Genomic DNA, 16,971 nt, shown 5'->3' with positions numbered 1-16,971 from the left:
TTTGACAACTACTACTTCTTCATTGGCATTTTACAAATCCTCAGTATTTGTACAACTGTCTTTAATGGAGATGGTAGATTCAGTCTGATAACATAATGTGAAGGAATACCCATAGTAAACTCTTGATTAACACTAGTATATTTTATGAAAATTTGTTACCAATTATCTCCCAACCATGTTGAAACATAGGTATGAGGAAGTACGGCAAGGACTTCCAAGCTATTGCGGAGGTGATAGGAACCAAGACAGAGGTCCACATGAGGTCATTTTTTGTCAACTACCGTCGGCGCTTCAATCTAGACGCAGTTCTAACGGAATACGAAGCGGAACATGGCCCTATCCCGGACAGCGATGACAAGGTAACCAAATCAATGTTGTTCAAGATTTTGTTAAGATAAAAAAGTTCTTCTTAACTTAATTTTCTGTTATTCTTAATTTACCAGTACATTTTATACTGTTTACCACAATATATTTTAGTGTTCAGTAAGCTCCTAATAAAGCCTATATATATATTTAGAGTTGTATTTTTTTAGTTCTTATGTATTCAACCCTTATGAATTTAACCAAGCACAAATTTTAGATGTAATTTTGTATTGCATTTAGTTATTAATTCAATTGACAGACTCATGATCGAATAATACAAGCACTCAAGTTGAATATTGGGCAAACTATAGTCCTCTTCTAATTTGGTTATCTCCGATCCTTGGTGTCAACTAGTCTCTCCATCCTTTACTGTTCATTCGTTCTTTCTCTTCCACCATCTGACATCACAGTCCTCTCTTCTCCAGATCACCAATAAGATTCGGCTACACTAGACAGGAAAGGAAACTACATGGACAAATTCTGTTAGGGGTACACTAGATGGGACAAAGAGGTAACTGCTTCATGGCACAATTTCTTTCAGTGGGTGCACGGAGGCAGCCGAACTATTTCTACCTGAGCGTGCATAACCAGAAAGTTCGTGTCTGTGTCCTTTCCGTCTCCTTATCTGCCTGGTGCGGTCCTTCCAAGTGCCTCAAGCCAAAAGCGATGGGAAAGTATATGATACATGGGGAAACAAAACACAACAAGAGAATGCTTGTGGATTCAACTTATATTCTGTGCCTTTCATGTCGAGGCGTGTTGTGTTGTTTTGTCGAGTGGGACAGCAGCTTCCATTTCATCAAATAAGTATTCACCAGAAACTCTCCTGTCCATTTCCTTTTTGTGTCCTTTGCTATCTAGTGTACTCTGAGTTTTAATCTGATTGGTTAAAGTAGAAAAAATACAAATGAATTGGCTTAGAACATATTCCAAACATTTACCTGTTGAGTTGACACAACTGTTATTTTAATGCTTGCAGATGGAGGTTGATGTGGTGGTGACAGGCAGCGAGGTGGGGGGAGGTGAGGCGACAAACTCTCCCCCCTCCACTCCTTCCAAACAACCACCTGTTGTATCCTACAACAACAAAGTCACACCCACCAAATGATACCAGCTCCTTAACAAGCAACAAAGGTAAATAGTTAGTTCATTGAATTTCACCATCCTGATTGAGTTTCTAATGCTAAATCTGTTGAGTAATTAGTTTACTACTTATAAAGGCTCTGGATAGGCTTCAACAGTCACCTTTTGTAGATTCGTGGTCTTCGGGCCACGACCGTGTCAAACATTACAAAATTATAGGATTTTTTGAGAGGATAGCAGGCTTACCTGAATGGGAAAGAGTCCAAACTGGCACAGGAACACAAAACTTTACACTATATACACAAATTGTGTATATAGTGTAAAGTTTTGTGTTCAAGTGCCAGTTTGGACTCTTTCCCATTCAGGTAAGCCTGCTATCCTCTCAAAAAATCCTAAAAAATCTAGGCCCTTGTGCTCTAATTACAAAATTATAGTGTTTTGTCAAGTTTGACTTGATTGTCACCCAAAGATCACAAATCTACAAACTCAAAGAAGTTTTGTGTCAGAGAATGAATGATTTATTCCACTAAATTTGCTAGATAGTACTAATGTTTAAAATGTTTACAATAACTATTAAGTTTTACAAACATAAAGTAACCAAGAAAACAGTGAAAAAAATTAACAAAGTTGTGAACTTATGTTGAATAATTTTAAAAAACTAGTAAAACGAACATAATAAACTTAATAACTTTGTTAGTAGTTATTGGCAGTGGTTGACATCAGTAAACGGAATGTAAGCTAGTGAATGAGAAATCAAAATAACCTTAAATAAATTCAATTTGAATGTAAAACTAAATTTTAATACACTATGTAAAAAAGATCAATTTATTCATTTTAGAATCTTACGCCAGTAATACGGTATTTAAGTGGCCATTATCATTATGATGATCAATGATCATTTGATCATTTGATTTGTTTTTTTTTATTCTGTATCATGGTATGGTTTACTTACAGAAAAACAAGGGAAACAAAAGACTGATTGAATAAAAACAAAACACTGTGAAATAACAAAAATTATAATATTTGCTGCAGACAAGCTATAAACGGCTTTTGTAGCTAAATTCTATGAGTTTTGCAAATTTGTATTTTTTGGAAATAAAATAAATAATAATTTGACTTTTGAAGATTTTATCGTTGTTACATTTGTTGTGACATTTTACCTTGTGCTTCCACAACCAAAACCCATCAAGTGATGTTTTATGAATCATGAAACTTCTAACTTGGAAAAGAAAAGAGTGATTATTGTTAAACAGTGATTTACCTTTATTTTTTGTTACAGATAAACTGCATCACTTTTCTTCACTCTGTCTGTATGTAAATATGCCTTAATGGAAACCGTTAACTGTACATATATAGTTTTTCATTGCCATTGTTATATGTTATATAAGAAATCAAAGATAATTTAGGCAATCGCACATGTGTTATCTTTAAAAATATAGAAAATAGTCTGTAAACTAAAGTAAATGTCTTATGTAGCTCAATCTAGCTAGTAATGTCTTGCTGAACTGTTATGTAATGGATGAAATTTTATTTATTATTGCTACTAATTATTTTACTGTTTAGCTTATTTTGTTTCGGATTTGTTCAACAAATATTTGAAGTTACAAAGTTTATCTGAAATTATTTAGTTTTGGCTCTTATAGCAGACAATTGTTTTTTGGGGAATGTTGAGTTTTATTTGATAAATATTGAATACTTTTTGTAATTAACAAATAATTATTACTATTTACAAAATCCCTATAATTTATACTAGCTTATGCACGAGACTTTACTTTTGGTATTAGGTAACTCAGAATTTCACTTTTGAATTTAGATTAATTTACCTTTGTTTTTACACAAAAATATATTTTGTATAAAATCTGTACAAATAATAAATGTAATGCCTGAAATTGCAAAGTAACTTAAAGATCTATTCTGCACATTACCAAATTATAAATAGGTTTGTTGGTTATACTTCATTTAAGTTAATGTTTTCATCGTTTTTTTTCCATTTTAGTACATAAGTTTTTACACAATCTACACAATTCTAAAAATATATCCACTGTATATTATTGAGTGCATTTTTTCTAGGTTAGAATGTTTAAATTTAAATATTTCATACTTGTTTGGAAAATTTGTTTACGGTTACAATTGTTATAACCTAAACAGCAATTAAATTTTTAGCAAGTTTCCGTGGTAAGGAAGTACCTATTATTGTAGGCGGTAAGACGGAGCTCTGTACATTTTCAGGCCCCCTCAAGACCAAAAACACAGTAGCATGCGGGAATGCTGCTTCGGGGTTTTTTTTTTATTAGTTTGAATGTGACAAAAATGGAGTATTTAATGAAGCATTATATGTTTTTGGTTGTCTTGAGTAGGCCGACCTATCTATACTGTGTGGGGTAGTTAATTTAGGACTGTTTGCCATAGCAATTTTGACAGATAACATGTTAGTCACTCACATAACTGACCCAGTATTCTCTCAGGACCTAGTCATGATCCCTAACTTAACCTGACCTAATCCCTGTAAGTGGGGTCATTTGGTGCTTCTTATTCATGACTTCCAAGTTCCAAGACTTTAAATCTAACAAAAGACCCTTAAACATTTGACCTCTAACAACTCCTGCTGCACTTCTTGAGGGGATTGTATGCCCCTTGCAGACATCTTGTAGATTACTGTGGTGGAACATGCCAAAGTGGAAAGATGTGCATAGTAGAAAATACTGAAACTAACCATTTAAACATTTATTCGTGAAATCAAATTAATTAATGCAAGTTTTTAGGATTTTTGATGAAGTTATTCATTCTTATCTTACAAACCCAAAAAGTTTACTAAAAAATAATAACTCTTTATAACCAAAACCACTAGTACAATTTTGTTTCTTAACAGGACATGGTATTAAAATATGTAGGCCTAGTTTTTAAATTTTTTTATGAAGGCTCAAGACTGTAAACGGAAACTATTAAGTCACATTACTGGAAACGTCTGTCAACATAGCGAGAGAAATCGCCTCGACTCTATAATTGTAAATATTGTGACATGTGACAATCAACTAAAGACAGTTGGTTTTTGTCAAACATGCGTCATACTAACTAATTATGATTGTTCACATATTTATCTTGTTTTTTTAGCTTTTTCTTTGAGGCTAGATTTTTGTTTTGAAATTTATAATTTCTTTTTATGACAAGACTGCGCGATCTGAGCTTTTTTTCATGCACATCAATGTTTCGATGTTACCTAGTTTAACCAAATGTTGTCTAGTCAGTTTCAAATCTACACTATCCCTAAAATTTACATTTCTGTCAGTTAAATAATCGTTTTATAATATTCTCTCCATTGGCTGAAAAGAATTAGCTCTACCAAAAATAACAATTTACTTTAGTTTGTCAAATATTAAATTATTAACATTTACTACTACCATAAAAACCGTAAGTTTATATTCAAATAGTCTGTCAATATTAATTTTATTAGGTGTGGGCCTAATTGAAAAATAATTACTGTGATTTTGAAACCCTTTATTTAAATTTAGAATAAATAATAACCAAGTACCTAAATTATGAAAACAGTTTGTTGCCAGTGGAAAGTCCAAATTCCAGATCCAAATTGATAAAACCTCCAATAATTCTGACGTCAGGATTTTTCCATCAAAGTCAATTCACAAACACAGTCAAACATTTATTTTTTAATGGATATCCTTTAGTACTATATATACACTCATCCGGTGCAGTTTCCTAGCAGGAACGACTGGACTGATCTGTGTGAGTCAACTGAAAAGATACTCAAAGCAAATTCTAAATTATTTTCAAACATAAAAAAGTATAAAAATGTTCAGTAATCTTGCCCGATTGTCATGACCCTAGAATTATAGAAAGTAATCATACTATTTATTACTATTATTTTTATATAATATTTTAAAGTAATATTCAATTCTGGTTTGCGGTGAAAAATAATCCATCCATATTATAGTAGGAACAGTTAAATTTTACAGCTATTAAAATTGTTAGTTATTTGAAATAATGTTTCATTACTTTAGTTTTATTGAATTTATAAGAATATTTGAGAACAAAATGGAGTTTTTGTTTTTATTTTTACACAGTATATATTTTAGTGTATATATGTTGAATTTTCCATGCAATGCTTGTACTCTATTTCTAATTCTAAGAAAAGCTGTGAAGAAGTCTAGACTTTACCATATTTATTGGATAATTTCATCTATGTGTATGTGTAATTTTTTGTTTAAAGAGTATTTTTAGTCAAAGATAATAAAATAATTTTTGAGCTAAAATCACATCTAAATCCTTACCCTGTTCTTACAAAATGCATTCTCGACTAATAATTGTAAAGTGTTGTGGGACCATTAAACCACCTATAAAAAAGGACCAAAAAATCGTGAATAACAAAATGTGTACATGTACCAAAGTTAATTAGATTTGTATATTATTTGTAGGCCTATCTTGTTTCTAAACATTAGACAAAGAAACCTAGGGTTATGGTGACAAATTATTAAATTATTATTTAAAAGTTAAATTTTGTGCCCCTGAAGATAACCATTTAAAAAATAAAAACTTAGCTTATCAGAAATGTATTCGTCGTGTTAAGGATCTTGCTTTCGTGCTATTAAGGATTTGCTTTGCAATACATAGCAGAAATATTAACAAAAGCTGATAAGTAATAATCAATAAAATTACCACCTATGTCGTGGGGTATGGAAATGAGCAGAAATTATAAATTTATGACAACTTCTTGGGGAAACATACAGGGACAGTTTTTGAGGTAGTCATACATTTCAGTTCCTGAGCAATGAGCATGCATACTTTAAATTCATGTGAGGATCTTGTTATCAGCCAAGTCAGTGATGAGTTCAGTTGATTTTAAGTAAGAGTCTTCAGTTCTCACAGGCATCATGTTGTCATGTTTTGTTTCTCACACAGGGATAGGATAGTGGGCAGATTGGTTGCATTGATCAATCTCAAGTCTTGAAAGAACATTTTGAATTTTTTACCAATTTAAACAAAGTAGCCAATGTATATTGGTTGTATACTTATGGATTAGCTAAAGACAAATTTGTGTTATGCTTCTGTTTGGTAGATACTGTGTTTTTATGTCAACATATCATGTCAACTTTAAAACTATTTTGCCAAAATAATTATTGAAAATTATTGATCTTTTGTTACTGTAACAAATGAGCAATTCACATGTTGAAAAATTTAGCCTACAAAGGATACACATTTAACACCGGGAATTCAAGCCATTGGTTAACATTGAAATAAGTGCAGCTTTCATGTTTAAACATGCCGACGACCCTAATAATATTAATCGCTGTCACACTCTCTGATCTCACATTTGATATATTTACATTCTTCCAAAATGTAAACATAGAAAATTTGGAAGCCCATAGGATGTAGCCCAAGGGAAATATGAAAATGAAATAATGGTACTTTCCTGTTAAAGGGAACATTAATTATTATCGATGGTTTTTTTCTCGATATATCGATATTAACAAATTGAAATATATCAGCTGACAACTGGAAAAATATTGTTCAGTATCAACAAACAATAAAATAAATGAAACTGTTCTAAAAAAAACAACCTAACATAACTAACCAAACTTGCTGTGTAACATTCCATGTTTAACTTGCCTTTTCTGTTATCAAAAGGGATTTTTAAATAGTACAGCAAGTTTGGTTGGTTATGTTAGGTTAGCTTAGTTTCATTTCTTAATCCATATAATAGACTATTTTAGCCTAAACAAGATCAGTTGTCAATATGTAATGGATTGGTAAACAAAAATATCGATATATCGAAAAAAAACATCGATAATAAGAATGTTCCCTTTAACAGGAAAGTACCGAAATGATTTAATATTGCATTGTCATCCACTTGTGAGCTATGTTGTTCAAGTTTCATGTATCTAGCTTATCGAGAAGTTGGTTTAAAATTGATTGCAAAATTGTAACGGACAAGAAAACAAGCTAATAAAACGTTTTAAAACAAAATTATGTAATATTGCATTGTCACCCATTAGTGATGAGCTATATGTTTCGAGTTTCAAGTCTCTAGCCCATCGGGAAGTTAGTTTAAAATCGATAATGTTGACACAAATTCATGTAAAATTTGGAAACATTTTAACCAATCGATTCCAAATTGAATAGACAACTAATTGTGGACTATAAAATGTATTACAATATATCTAACTATAAGTATTAACATTTACAAGAGGTAGGTAGGAATTTAAGACCGTGGAGCACTCCAGTACCTAAAAACCATTGACTTTAATAGTCTGTAGTAGACATTTGACATTTTATCCATGTGCTGTAGCTGTTGCCAATTTCTGTTCAATTACTAGACCTTAGTTGAATGTCCCACTCATAGTAATCTTACATCTGACATTTTATTTTCTTCCTCAATTTGTAATACTTTTTTAGCGAATTTCCCTATAGGGAAGTAGCTATTACTGTAGGTCTCATGGTAAGACCTAAGCCTGGGACCGATTTACTTTTTCATTTTGATGTCCCCAGAGGCCAAAAACACCATTCGTTCAAATTTGTATATATCTATATATAGATATATATATATATATGTGTCCATCTGCACGATAACTTGAGTAATTTTTGTCCGATTTTGATAAAATTTGGTTTGAAGGTGTAAGGCGGGATAAACTTGAATGAGTTCGCGAACCAGCATGATCGGACTATGGGAACGGGGGTTTATGGGGGGTTTTATGGGGTAAAAATAGGTTTTTTGCATTTTTGACCCTAAAAACACAAAATTTCACAATTTCTTTTTAAACCATTTTGTAGAGCTTAAAAAAACAAATAATTTAGCATATTGAAGCGTTATTATGCGCCTAATTGTTACAGAGAAAATTCAAAAAAATTGTAATTTTAAAATTCCCATGTTATTCTTATGGAGAATAAGTCAACTGTTGTAGTTTGCTTGTTTATGAACATATTTTGATAGATTTTGGAAAATACTTTTATTTCTTACTAAACTATTATCATTTTATAAAAAACAATCATTTTTACCCTCCCTGTTGCAGCAAACCTAAGTACTCGTTAAACTAATTCTATTTAAATAGGAAATAAATGTGCTATTTTTATGGAGGCATTTTAGTGTAAACCCAATCAGGTTAATGGAAATTCGCTTAGTCTGCAGGTTTGCTGGGGGGTATTGATTATTGGATACAACCTTGGACTATTAATACAACCACAGATTAAAGGGCTCCTTTAATCTATGATACAACCATTGATGTATAATAACTCAGCCACTAGCATTGACTTTATATCTCTACACAGTCACTAGCATTCTGTGTCTGGCTCACACAACTTCTTTTTTAACAAAACATTGGCTACCGCTGGTCCATATAGATGGGGTCTACCAGTATCCAATAGTCAATGATAACCCTTAGATTCTATAAGTTCTTTCAGTATGGCTTTGTGAAAAAGTTGGCTTTACTTATTCTACAGTACAGAAATTTGTTATTTAAATCAACACACTCCATGATCAGTGACTAAATTCAGCTATATAAATCTTTATTTTAACTAGCTACAACTTTAAGATGTGGATGGAATGTCCAGTGATATCCATAGTCAATGGTATAGTTATCTATTATAAGAGGAGTGAGCCGGTTTTCGGGTAGGTAACTAGGCCAATGCCAGGCAGTGACAGCTGATAACATATCAGCAGGACCTAAGTGAAAGTATCCTGCGCCAGTGTTGCCATGTGTGTAAATCAAATACCCCAGTCACAGCAAACTTGCACACTAGCACAAATACGATAACAATGTTAATTGGTACCTTAAATCGTTGAATGTATTGGACTGAAGGAGACATCGCATCTATATGGATCATCTGTACCGGTAGTCATAAAAAATCTAGTTAATGGAGTCGCAAGGGGTGGCCCTCTTTTTAAAGCCCCGTTCACACGGGGCGAGTTTACAAGCTACACGCCCGCTTTTTTACACGCAGCTAGTCAAATAAAGCCCCGTTCACACGGGGCGAGTTTACAAGCTACACGCCCGCTTTTTTACACGCAGCTAGTAAAATAGCTCAGTGTGAACGACGTACTCGCTCAAAAGCTGCTTGTAAAAAAAGGCCCGTTCACACGGGGCGAGTTTACAAGCTACACGCCAGCGTGTAAGAAGCCGGCGAGTTGGCGAGTGTGCTTGTATTCGTTCACACGGAGCTTGTCCACTCGCCAACTCGCAGACGTGTAGAAAGACGCCGGCGAGTCGGCGAGTGCGCTTGTAGTCGTTCACACGACGCTTTTTCCACTCGCTCAGTAGCTGGCTTGTACCAAATCCTCCAACATCTTTGAGTAACAAGCGCACAAGCACAAGCAACTGTGTTCACACTGGGCTACTTTACACGCCTACTCGCTCAAAAGCTGGCGAGTTGGCGTGTAAAGTAGCGGCAGCGTCAACTTTTTCCAGAGCTTTTTTACAAGCAGCTTTTGAGCGAGTACGTCGTTCACACTGAGCTATTTTACTAGCTGCGTGTAAAAAAGCCGGCGTGTAGCTTGTAAACTCGCCCCGTGTGAACGGGGCTAAAGCTCTGGAAAAAGTTGACGCTGCCGCTACTTTACACGCCAACTCGCCAGCTCTTGAGCGAGTAGGCGTGTAAAGTAGCCCAGTGTGAACACAGTTGCTTGTGCTTGTTTGTGCGCTTGTTACTCAAAGATGTTGGAGGATTTGGTTCAAGCCAGCGACTGAGCGAGTGGAAAAAGCATCGTGTGAACGACTACAAGCGCACTCGCCGACTCGCCGGCGTCTTTCTACACGTCTGCGAGTTGGCGAGTGGACAAGCTCCGTGTGAACGAATACAAGCACACTCGCCAACTCGCCGGCTTCTTACACGCTGGCGTGTAGCTTGTAAACTCGCCCCGTGTGAACGAGGCTTAATTGGTTAGATTAAGTTAGGTTAGGTTCAGTTAGGTTAAGAAAGTTAGGTAAACAATATTCCCTAATAAGTAAGTATTACCTAAAAAAAGTAATTTGTTTTACATCTAGAACACAAACTATAGCTTTTCATCCTTTACAATCTTTTTACACCCATCTTTCCCTATCGCAAAGGATCTGTACAGTTTTTCCCTTCAGTGTATAACAACCATATAATCCTTATCGATACACCAGTTGTTCTAATGGGGCCGCTATAAGGGCCCAAAATTCTATTTTGCGTCTATACTGCATAGCAAAGTGGGCAAGATTCATAATATCATTATTTCAACTCAAGGAATGGAATAAGTGGCCGACATTTTCTAGCTAATTAATTACTAGATTCCTAGCATCAGACACATTCATGTTTATTAGTGACATGTTTGTGGCATCCCAACCCCAAAGTAAACGTTGCGGTCGGCCGCGGCGGTTGGCCGTAGCGAAGTGTTTCCCATTAAATTAAACGATGCCATAAAAGTGATTCGGCCAGCCCAGCCCAAGGGCAAGTGACGCAAAACATCTGGTAAATTTATTTATATTTGTTTCGGGCGTTTATTTATAGCAGGTAAAATTACGGATTGCCACACACGACTCCTTTAAATTGAGCTTTAATTGATACAAAATTTCTACTTTTTACTACTAATAAATTTTAGACAACGGACGAAATGCGTTTTGAAAACAGTTTTTTTACGGGGATAAGAGTCTTGTTTTGCAGAGCTCAAAATTATGTTTTAGTTTCAAAATTACTCGAGAACACGCGATCTTTAAAATGTCAAAAAATTGTTCATGTGTGTTAAAGTGTCATTTGTGCGTGGTACAAACGCACCTTTTCACTTGAAACACTGACTTTCGTTCTTAGCCAAAACATTTCTACTCTAGTTTGAAATTACATACATAATATTATATTGATATAAAAAGTTGAGGAGGTTGAGCCCACCCAAAGTGACCTCACACGAGATGTGTCATTCTTAAAAGCTAAGGTCTGATTTATTTATAAAGTCCTAATAACTTACAGAACTCTTTACTTTCAAAAACCTTAACTTTACTTTCAATTATCAAACGAATGCCTGAACTGCTCAATCGAAAAACTACAATTATTTCTGTCGTTTCTAGTAGGGCCTTGTATAATTAGTAGAAACAGGTATACGGTATACATTATTTACATCATCCTTATCTCACCATGGCTAATTGAAAACTGGCTACAAGTTTAACACAAAGATAGCATTTTCAATCAAATATGCAGTAAATGGGAACGCAACAATGCAATCAGCTGATATTGGTTAACTGTACAGGAAATGTATTGAGAAATATTTTCTCACCTCTATCAATTTAAAACTCGTCGGTTATGGACTAAAATGCAAGATAAACGTAGAGAGCGGATGAATCACGATGAACGTGAGTTTTCCAACGTATCCATTCCCGATTTCCACGCACGCGCTCACGTCGCACGATAATGGGTGGCGGACCGTGCATCGCTGATTGGCTAACGGAGAACTTGGTTACATTTCCTAATCTCAAGTCACATGGGGTTTAAAACAATTTTAAAATATTTTCTCTACAGTCAGTAGCCTGACAAAGTAGGCTTCCTTTGCACTGATAAGTACGCCAATTAACTAATTGATGCACTTACTTACTTTTTACCGCACTCTTTTTACTTTTGCCGCACTCCAGTATTTCAACCAAACAACACAAAACAGCGTACTTTAATTAGGCACGTAATACGTGTACGCTTGAAATTATGTTTGGCACTTAACGAGTGCAAAGGGCCTTTGCTGCACTCGAGAAACTTTTTATCTCATGTGCAGCAAGAGCAAAGCGCCACTTCGCACACTAGTGACACAAATAACTAATAACTATTGCAGCCTTGATATTTGATTGTTAAAACCCACTATTAGTCTCTCAGATAAATAAATAACATTTCAAAATGATTCCTAATATGTCGGAACGCGGGACCAAATTAAAAGATAGGGCCTACATGACATACAAATACACATATCACTGCATAATGTACCTTACTCATATCAACCTTACATACACACACATATTGATTTCCCTCAAGCCTAAGAAGGCACCTCGAAGGCCGCCCTGATTCACCCGTAGTTTATTCCTAATTCACTTGCGGGTTGTATTTAACACCGTATTTAGTTGGCAAAGTGAACCACCTTAGAGCAAATCAAGTTTCCATTATTTATCGTACTGCAGTTGCCTCCCCCCACCCCCCACCTGCGGTCACGTTTTTGTCGTTCGTATTCAAATTAGAACCTTGATCCGGTTTTGCCGCTTTGGCCCAAACCGAGTTTGTCGGTGCGTACACCAGCCGACAGCTGACAGATCACCTGATTTGGGGACGGATTGCCGGGGGATCAGCTGGGCGAAAGGAAGGAGGTTAGCTCCATCTGTCAGGCATTTAATAAGTCAACATTCTCTGGAAACCCGGATAATTTTATAAATTGTTGATTTATTGGATTACTAATATAATTGTAGATACCGAAGAAGGAAGAAGACATCAAATGTATATGGATCAGCTGTAGTCAATGTATTGCTCAAATACTCCTATATAGCTACAGCAAACCTGAAGACGAAGTGAATTTCCATTCGTATAATTGTATTTTTACTAAATCCTTTCCTTAAAAACATGGTCTATTTATTCCCTATTTAAATAATTTTAGGTTTACGAGTGGTTAAGTATTAATAAACATAGGTCTACATACACAAATTTTAACTAATAGTGTTTTCAAGCTATGGGGACATCAAACTCGAGGAAGTAAATCGGTCCTTAGGTCTCCCGATGCCATCACCTACGACAATAATTACTTCCCTATGGGGGTCCGCTAAAATAACATACAGTAGTTAAATGTGGCTTTTACAATGGTAGCTACTGTCTAAAAACACGTTTCCTTCCTTAGTTTGTGTATGTGACAAATAATGCTGTAGTCCTTTATAAGTTGTTCAGCTTGGTTAAATAGTTAACCAGTGTACTTCACTCTGTGGCTAATTCACCTAAGTTAATTTCGATTTAAAACTGGCTACAGGTTTAACATGGGGATGGCATTGTTTACTTCAATATATATATATAAATTCACTTTGTTAACAAATGATTTTGTCCCGTTGTATAGATTACTGTCAAGATAGGAGTACAAGATAGGCTACTGTAAAATGTTTATAATTTCCATTACTCTTCAGACAGCATGGTCACGAGCTGCATACGAATACAGGGTGAGTGTGGAAGGAAGGTAGATGAGCTGTGTAACTTTTTATTGAGTTATCAATTGTTCTTTGGTTAACACCATTTATTCACATCAAGTACAACTTGGCCCAGTTTTTATCTTTTAAAGGCCACTTGCTTTTATCATGATCAAACCATCAAGCCTTTGATTATAAGGGGAGTACGGTAGAACTTCAGCTATTCTGTTTATTTTTGTGTCAAAGTTCGCTCTTTTCCAGATGGAACTAAGGAACGCGGCAGCGTACCGCTCCGCCAAGTCCCCCAGCGGTACACAGCTGCTGCAGTGTATATATACATGACGTGACAAAGTGGCTTTTTTACTCGTCTATAGCTCTGAAGAAACAAAAGCTATTAAAATAATTATTCATCTACTGGATAGGGGCACTCATTCTCAACAAAATAAAAAAAGAATTAAAAACGGTTGTGTTTGAGCCAGAAAAACTAATTTGAAAATTCACAAATTTTCCGTGTTCTCCTTCTTCTCCTTGAATGTTGACGGACCTACAGCCCAAACCACTTGCTCAATTTTAATGTTTTTTATGTTGTTTGAAAGCCCTTAACGTGTAGATGTGCCTTTTGAGCAGTGTTTCCCAACCGGTGTGCCGCGGCACACTGGTGTGCCGGTAGGCCTTTGTAGGTGTGCCGCGAAATTTTAAGTAGTTAAACAATTTTTGATCTCATAATAGACGTGTTTTAAGTGCAGTTGCGCGTTCACGACAGCATGTTCTTTTGCGTAGAATTACTTGACATTGTTGAATCGATGTTTCCAATTTTAAAAAGTCTGCGTCTGTTTGAAGGAAATTATAAAAAAGTACTTCTCATCCCTTGATATTTATTTGATGGACTGGGTGAGAAATCCTTTAATTGAAAATGCTTACAAGACTGCAGTGTTAACCACTGATGAAGAAAGTGAGCTGATCGACTTGAAAAATGACCGTGGTTTAAAGCTACAGTAGGCCTACTCCAAATTAGTTGAAGATGTGGACGCAGAATCAAAACTTAAGAAAACCAAAGTGAATATTGATATTTCATCTTTTTGGATTCCTTTGCTAAAGGAGTATCCGTTGATTTCAAAGAAGGCCATGAAAGCAATATTGCCCTTTTCTACTTCCTACATTTGTGAAGCTGCATTCTCATCAATGAACGCAATCAAGACCAAAACCTGTTCTCAACTTAAGTCTTTGGAAGACGATATGAGAGTCTGCTTGTCAACAACCATTCGTCCAAGAAAGAAATTTTCAATGAACAAACGTCTAGCACAAGTTTCCCACTAGAACTGAAACAGGGTTTATTAAATATTTCTCACTCATTATTGGTAAATTCATACAACATTTTAATCAAGCTCAATGTTTTATTATTATTTAAAACTTTCCATTTAATAAACACTAAATAATGTACATATGTTGGATAACAAATGTGAGCTTTATATTTTTTACCTTGGTAAACCCACCTTTATATTAAATACATATACAGGGTGAGTTTTAATTGTCCCCCCCCCCCAACCTTTTTCTACATTTTTTCAAATATCAATCCCAGACCACTTCCAAACATTGTTGTGTAGTAAGTACTTCATTTTGACAAGGTGGTCATTTCCGGCCGCCATCTTGGATCCGCCATATTGGATGCAAAATATTTTTTTCCAAAAGTAAAGGTGGGGTTGTGACCCATTATTCCGAACTAGATTTTTACCCTGATTACAATGCCACAAACCGTTTTTAAAAAATCTTGATTCATTCCAAAGTTATAAGGGCTTTTTAAAACTTTATTTATAGCCCATTTTAACATTGTGCATTTACAAACTAAGACCATAATCTCATAATAGTGCTAGATAAAGATAAGTATACACTACCAGCCACTGTCGACCTATTTTCACTTGGTTATGACAGATGTATTTTTTTCGGCCGCCATCTTGGAGCCGCCATTTTGAAATGTGATAAATTATTTTTAATATGAAGGGGGTGTTGTGTCCCATCATTTCGAAATTATTTTTTAAGCTGAACTCAATTCAATGATCCGTTTTTCATTTTCATATTTTGATTTTGAAACATTGACATTTTTAACAAAATAATTGCAATATTTCATAAATAAAACTTGATAACAAAAAATGAATTGCGGCATTGAGTTAAGCTTAAAAAAGTAGTTTGAAATAATGGGTCACAACACCCCCTTCATATTTAAAATAATTTATCACATTTCAAAATGGTGGATCCAAGATGGCGGCTGAAAAAATACATGTGTCATAACTAAGTGAAAATAGGTCGACAATGACTGGTAGTGTATCCTTATCTTTATCTAGCACTATTTTGAGACTATGGTCTTAGTTTGTAAATGCACAATGTTAAAATGGGCTAAAAATTAAGTTTTAAAAAGCCCTAATAACTTTGGAATGAATCAAGATTTTTAAAAATGGTTTGTGACAATTAAAACTCACCCTGTACGGCATATATATATATATATATATATATATATATATATATTTACTAGTAAAAAACTGGTTTTACCGAGTAAGATTTAATTGAAAAAGGGGTTTTTATGACTTACTAAATGTAATTTTAACCAACGATATGTTTGTAGAAAAGTGTGCCGTGACGAAAAACGTGTTCTAGTTAGTGTGCCTTGAACGGAAAAAGGTTGGGAAACACTGCTTTTGAGTGTCTCAAGTCGGTGCATTAAACAAGCAATTAAAAAGTGATATGTAAATTTAGGATAGATGAGTTTTTTCAATATTTGTTTTGTTTATGCTATTTCTAACAAACTTAATCTGTTTGATTACATTTTTACTTCTATAATAAGGGCTCAATTTACACTAGTCTTTAGATGTACGGGTTTAATTATCAGAACACTTATGTAACACCAACGCATTTCATGTTGTTCAAGATGACCATTGATGAAATTTGAAACTGAGTTTAAGCCCAGGGGGTTTGTTAAATAGTAATTTTGGTACGTGTGTCAAAAAGTTTGTAATCGGTTTAAAACAGATAAGACCAAAAATGTAGAATTTCGTTCTACACAAACAATATTATTGAAATTAAATGAGATGTAGTTGTGCCGTGGTCTATATATCAGAGAAAGGAGGATTTTTATTTTAACTGTTAATTTTCTACAAAAATAAATAAAATCTAACAAAAAACCACTAAGTGGTAACACTTTCCCCGCCAAGTCAGCAATCAAAAAAAGATAATAAATCATTACTTTTTCCGCCAAGAAAAACAATGTAATGTATGTAAGTTTGGCAACTTAGCGGCAGACTTTTACTCGATCACTTTAAAAAATACCATAAAACTAGTTTCATTGAGCAGGTATCTCTCCCATTAGTACATTGCTAAGTGAGAGCTTGTTTTACAAAATTTGACCTTATTTGTGCCACATTTCATAAACTCGTAATAG

General features: G+C 34.6%; 1 protein-coding gene across 3 annotated transcripts in view; it reads left to right on the top strand.

Annotated features, from left to right (window-relative positions):
- LOC128985804 (REST corepressor 1) overlaps positions 1–5,694 on the top strand; it is a 30,943-nt gene extending 25,249 nt beyond the window's left edge. For 2 of the 3 annotated variants that reach the window (XM_054405687.1, XM_054405685.1), the window contains 2 exons: positions 190–359; positions 1,343–1,478. In XM_054405687.1, the coding sequence (XP_054261662.1) occupies positions 190–355 (166 nt within the window). In that variant the 3' untranslated portion in view covers positions 356–359; positions 1,343–1,478. Of the gene's footprint in view, positions 1–189; positions 360–1,342; positions 1,498–2,725 lie in introns of those variants that run through there. The other variant, XM_054405686.1, reaches the window with a different exon arrangement.
- The last annotated feature ends 11,277 nt before the right edge of the window (positions 5,695–16,971 follow it).

The sequence above is a fragment of the Macrosteles quadrilineatus genome, unplaced genomic scaffold (assembly GCF_028750875.1).
Source record: "Macrosteles quadrilineatus isolate MER2022 unplaced genomic scaffold, UCM_ALF_1.0 Scaffold_2__2_contigs__length_208266976, whole genome shotgun sequence".
NCBI classification, from domain to species: Eukaryota; Metazoa; Arthropoda; class Insecta; order Hemiptera; family Cicadellidae; genus Macrosteles; species Macrosteles quadrilineatus.
The sequence above is the reverse complement of the archived record's forward strand: the minus strand, read 5'-3'. Positions and strand labels throughout refer to the sequence as shown.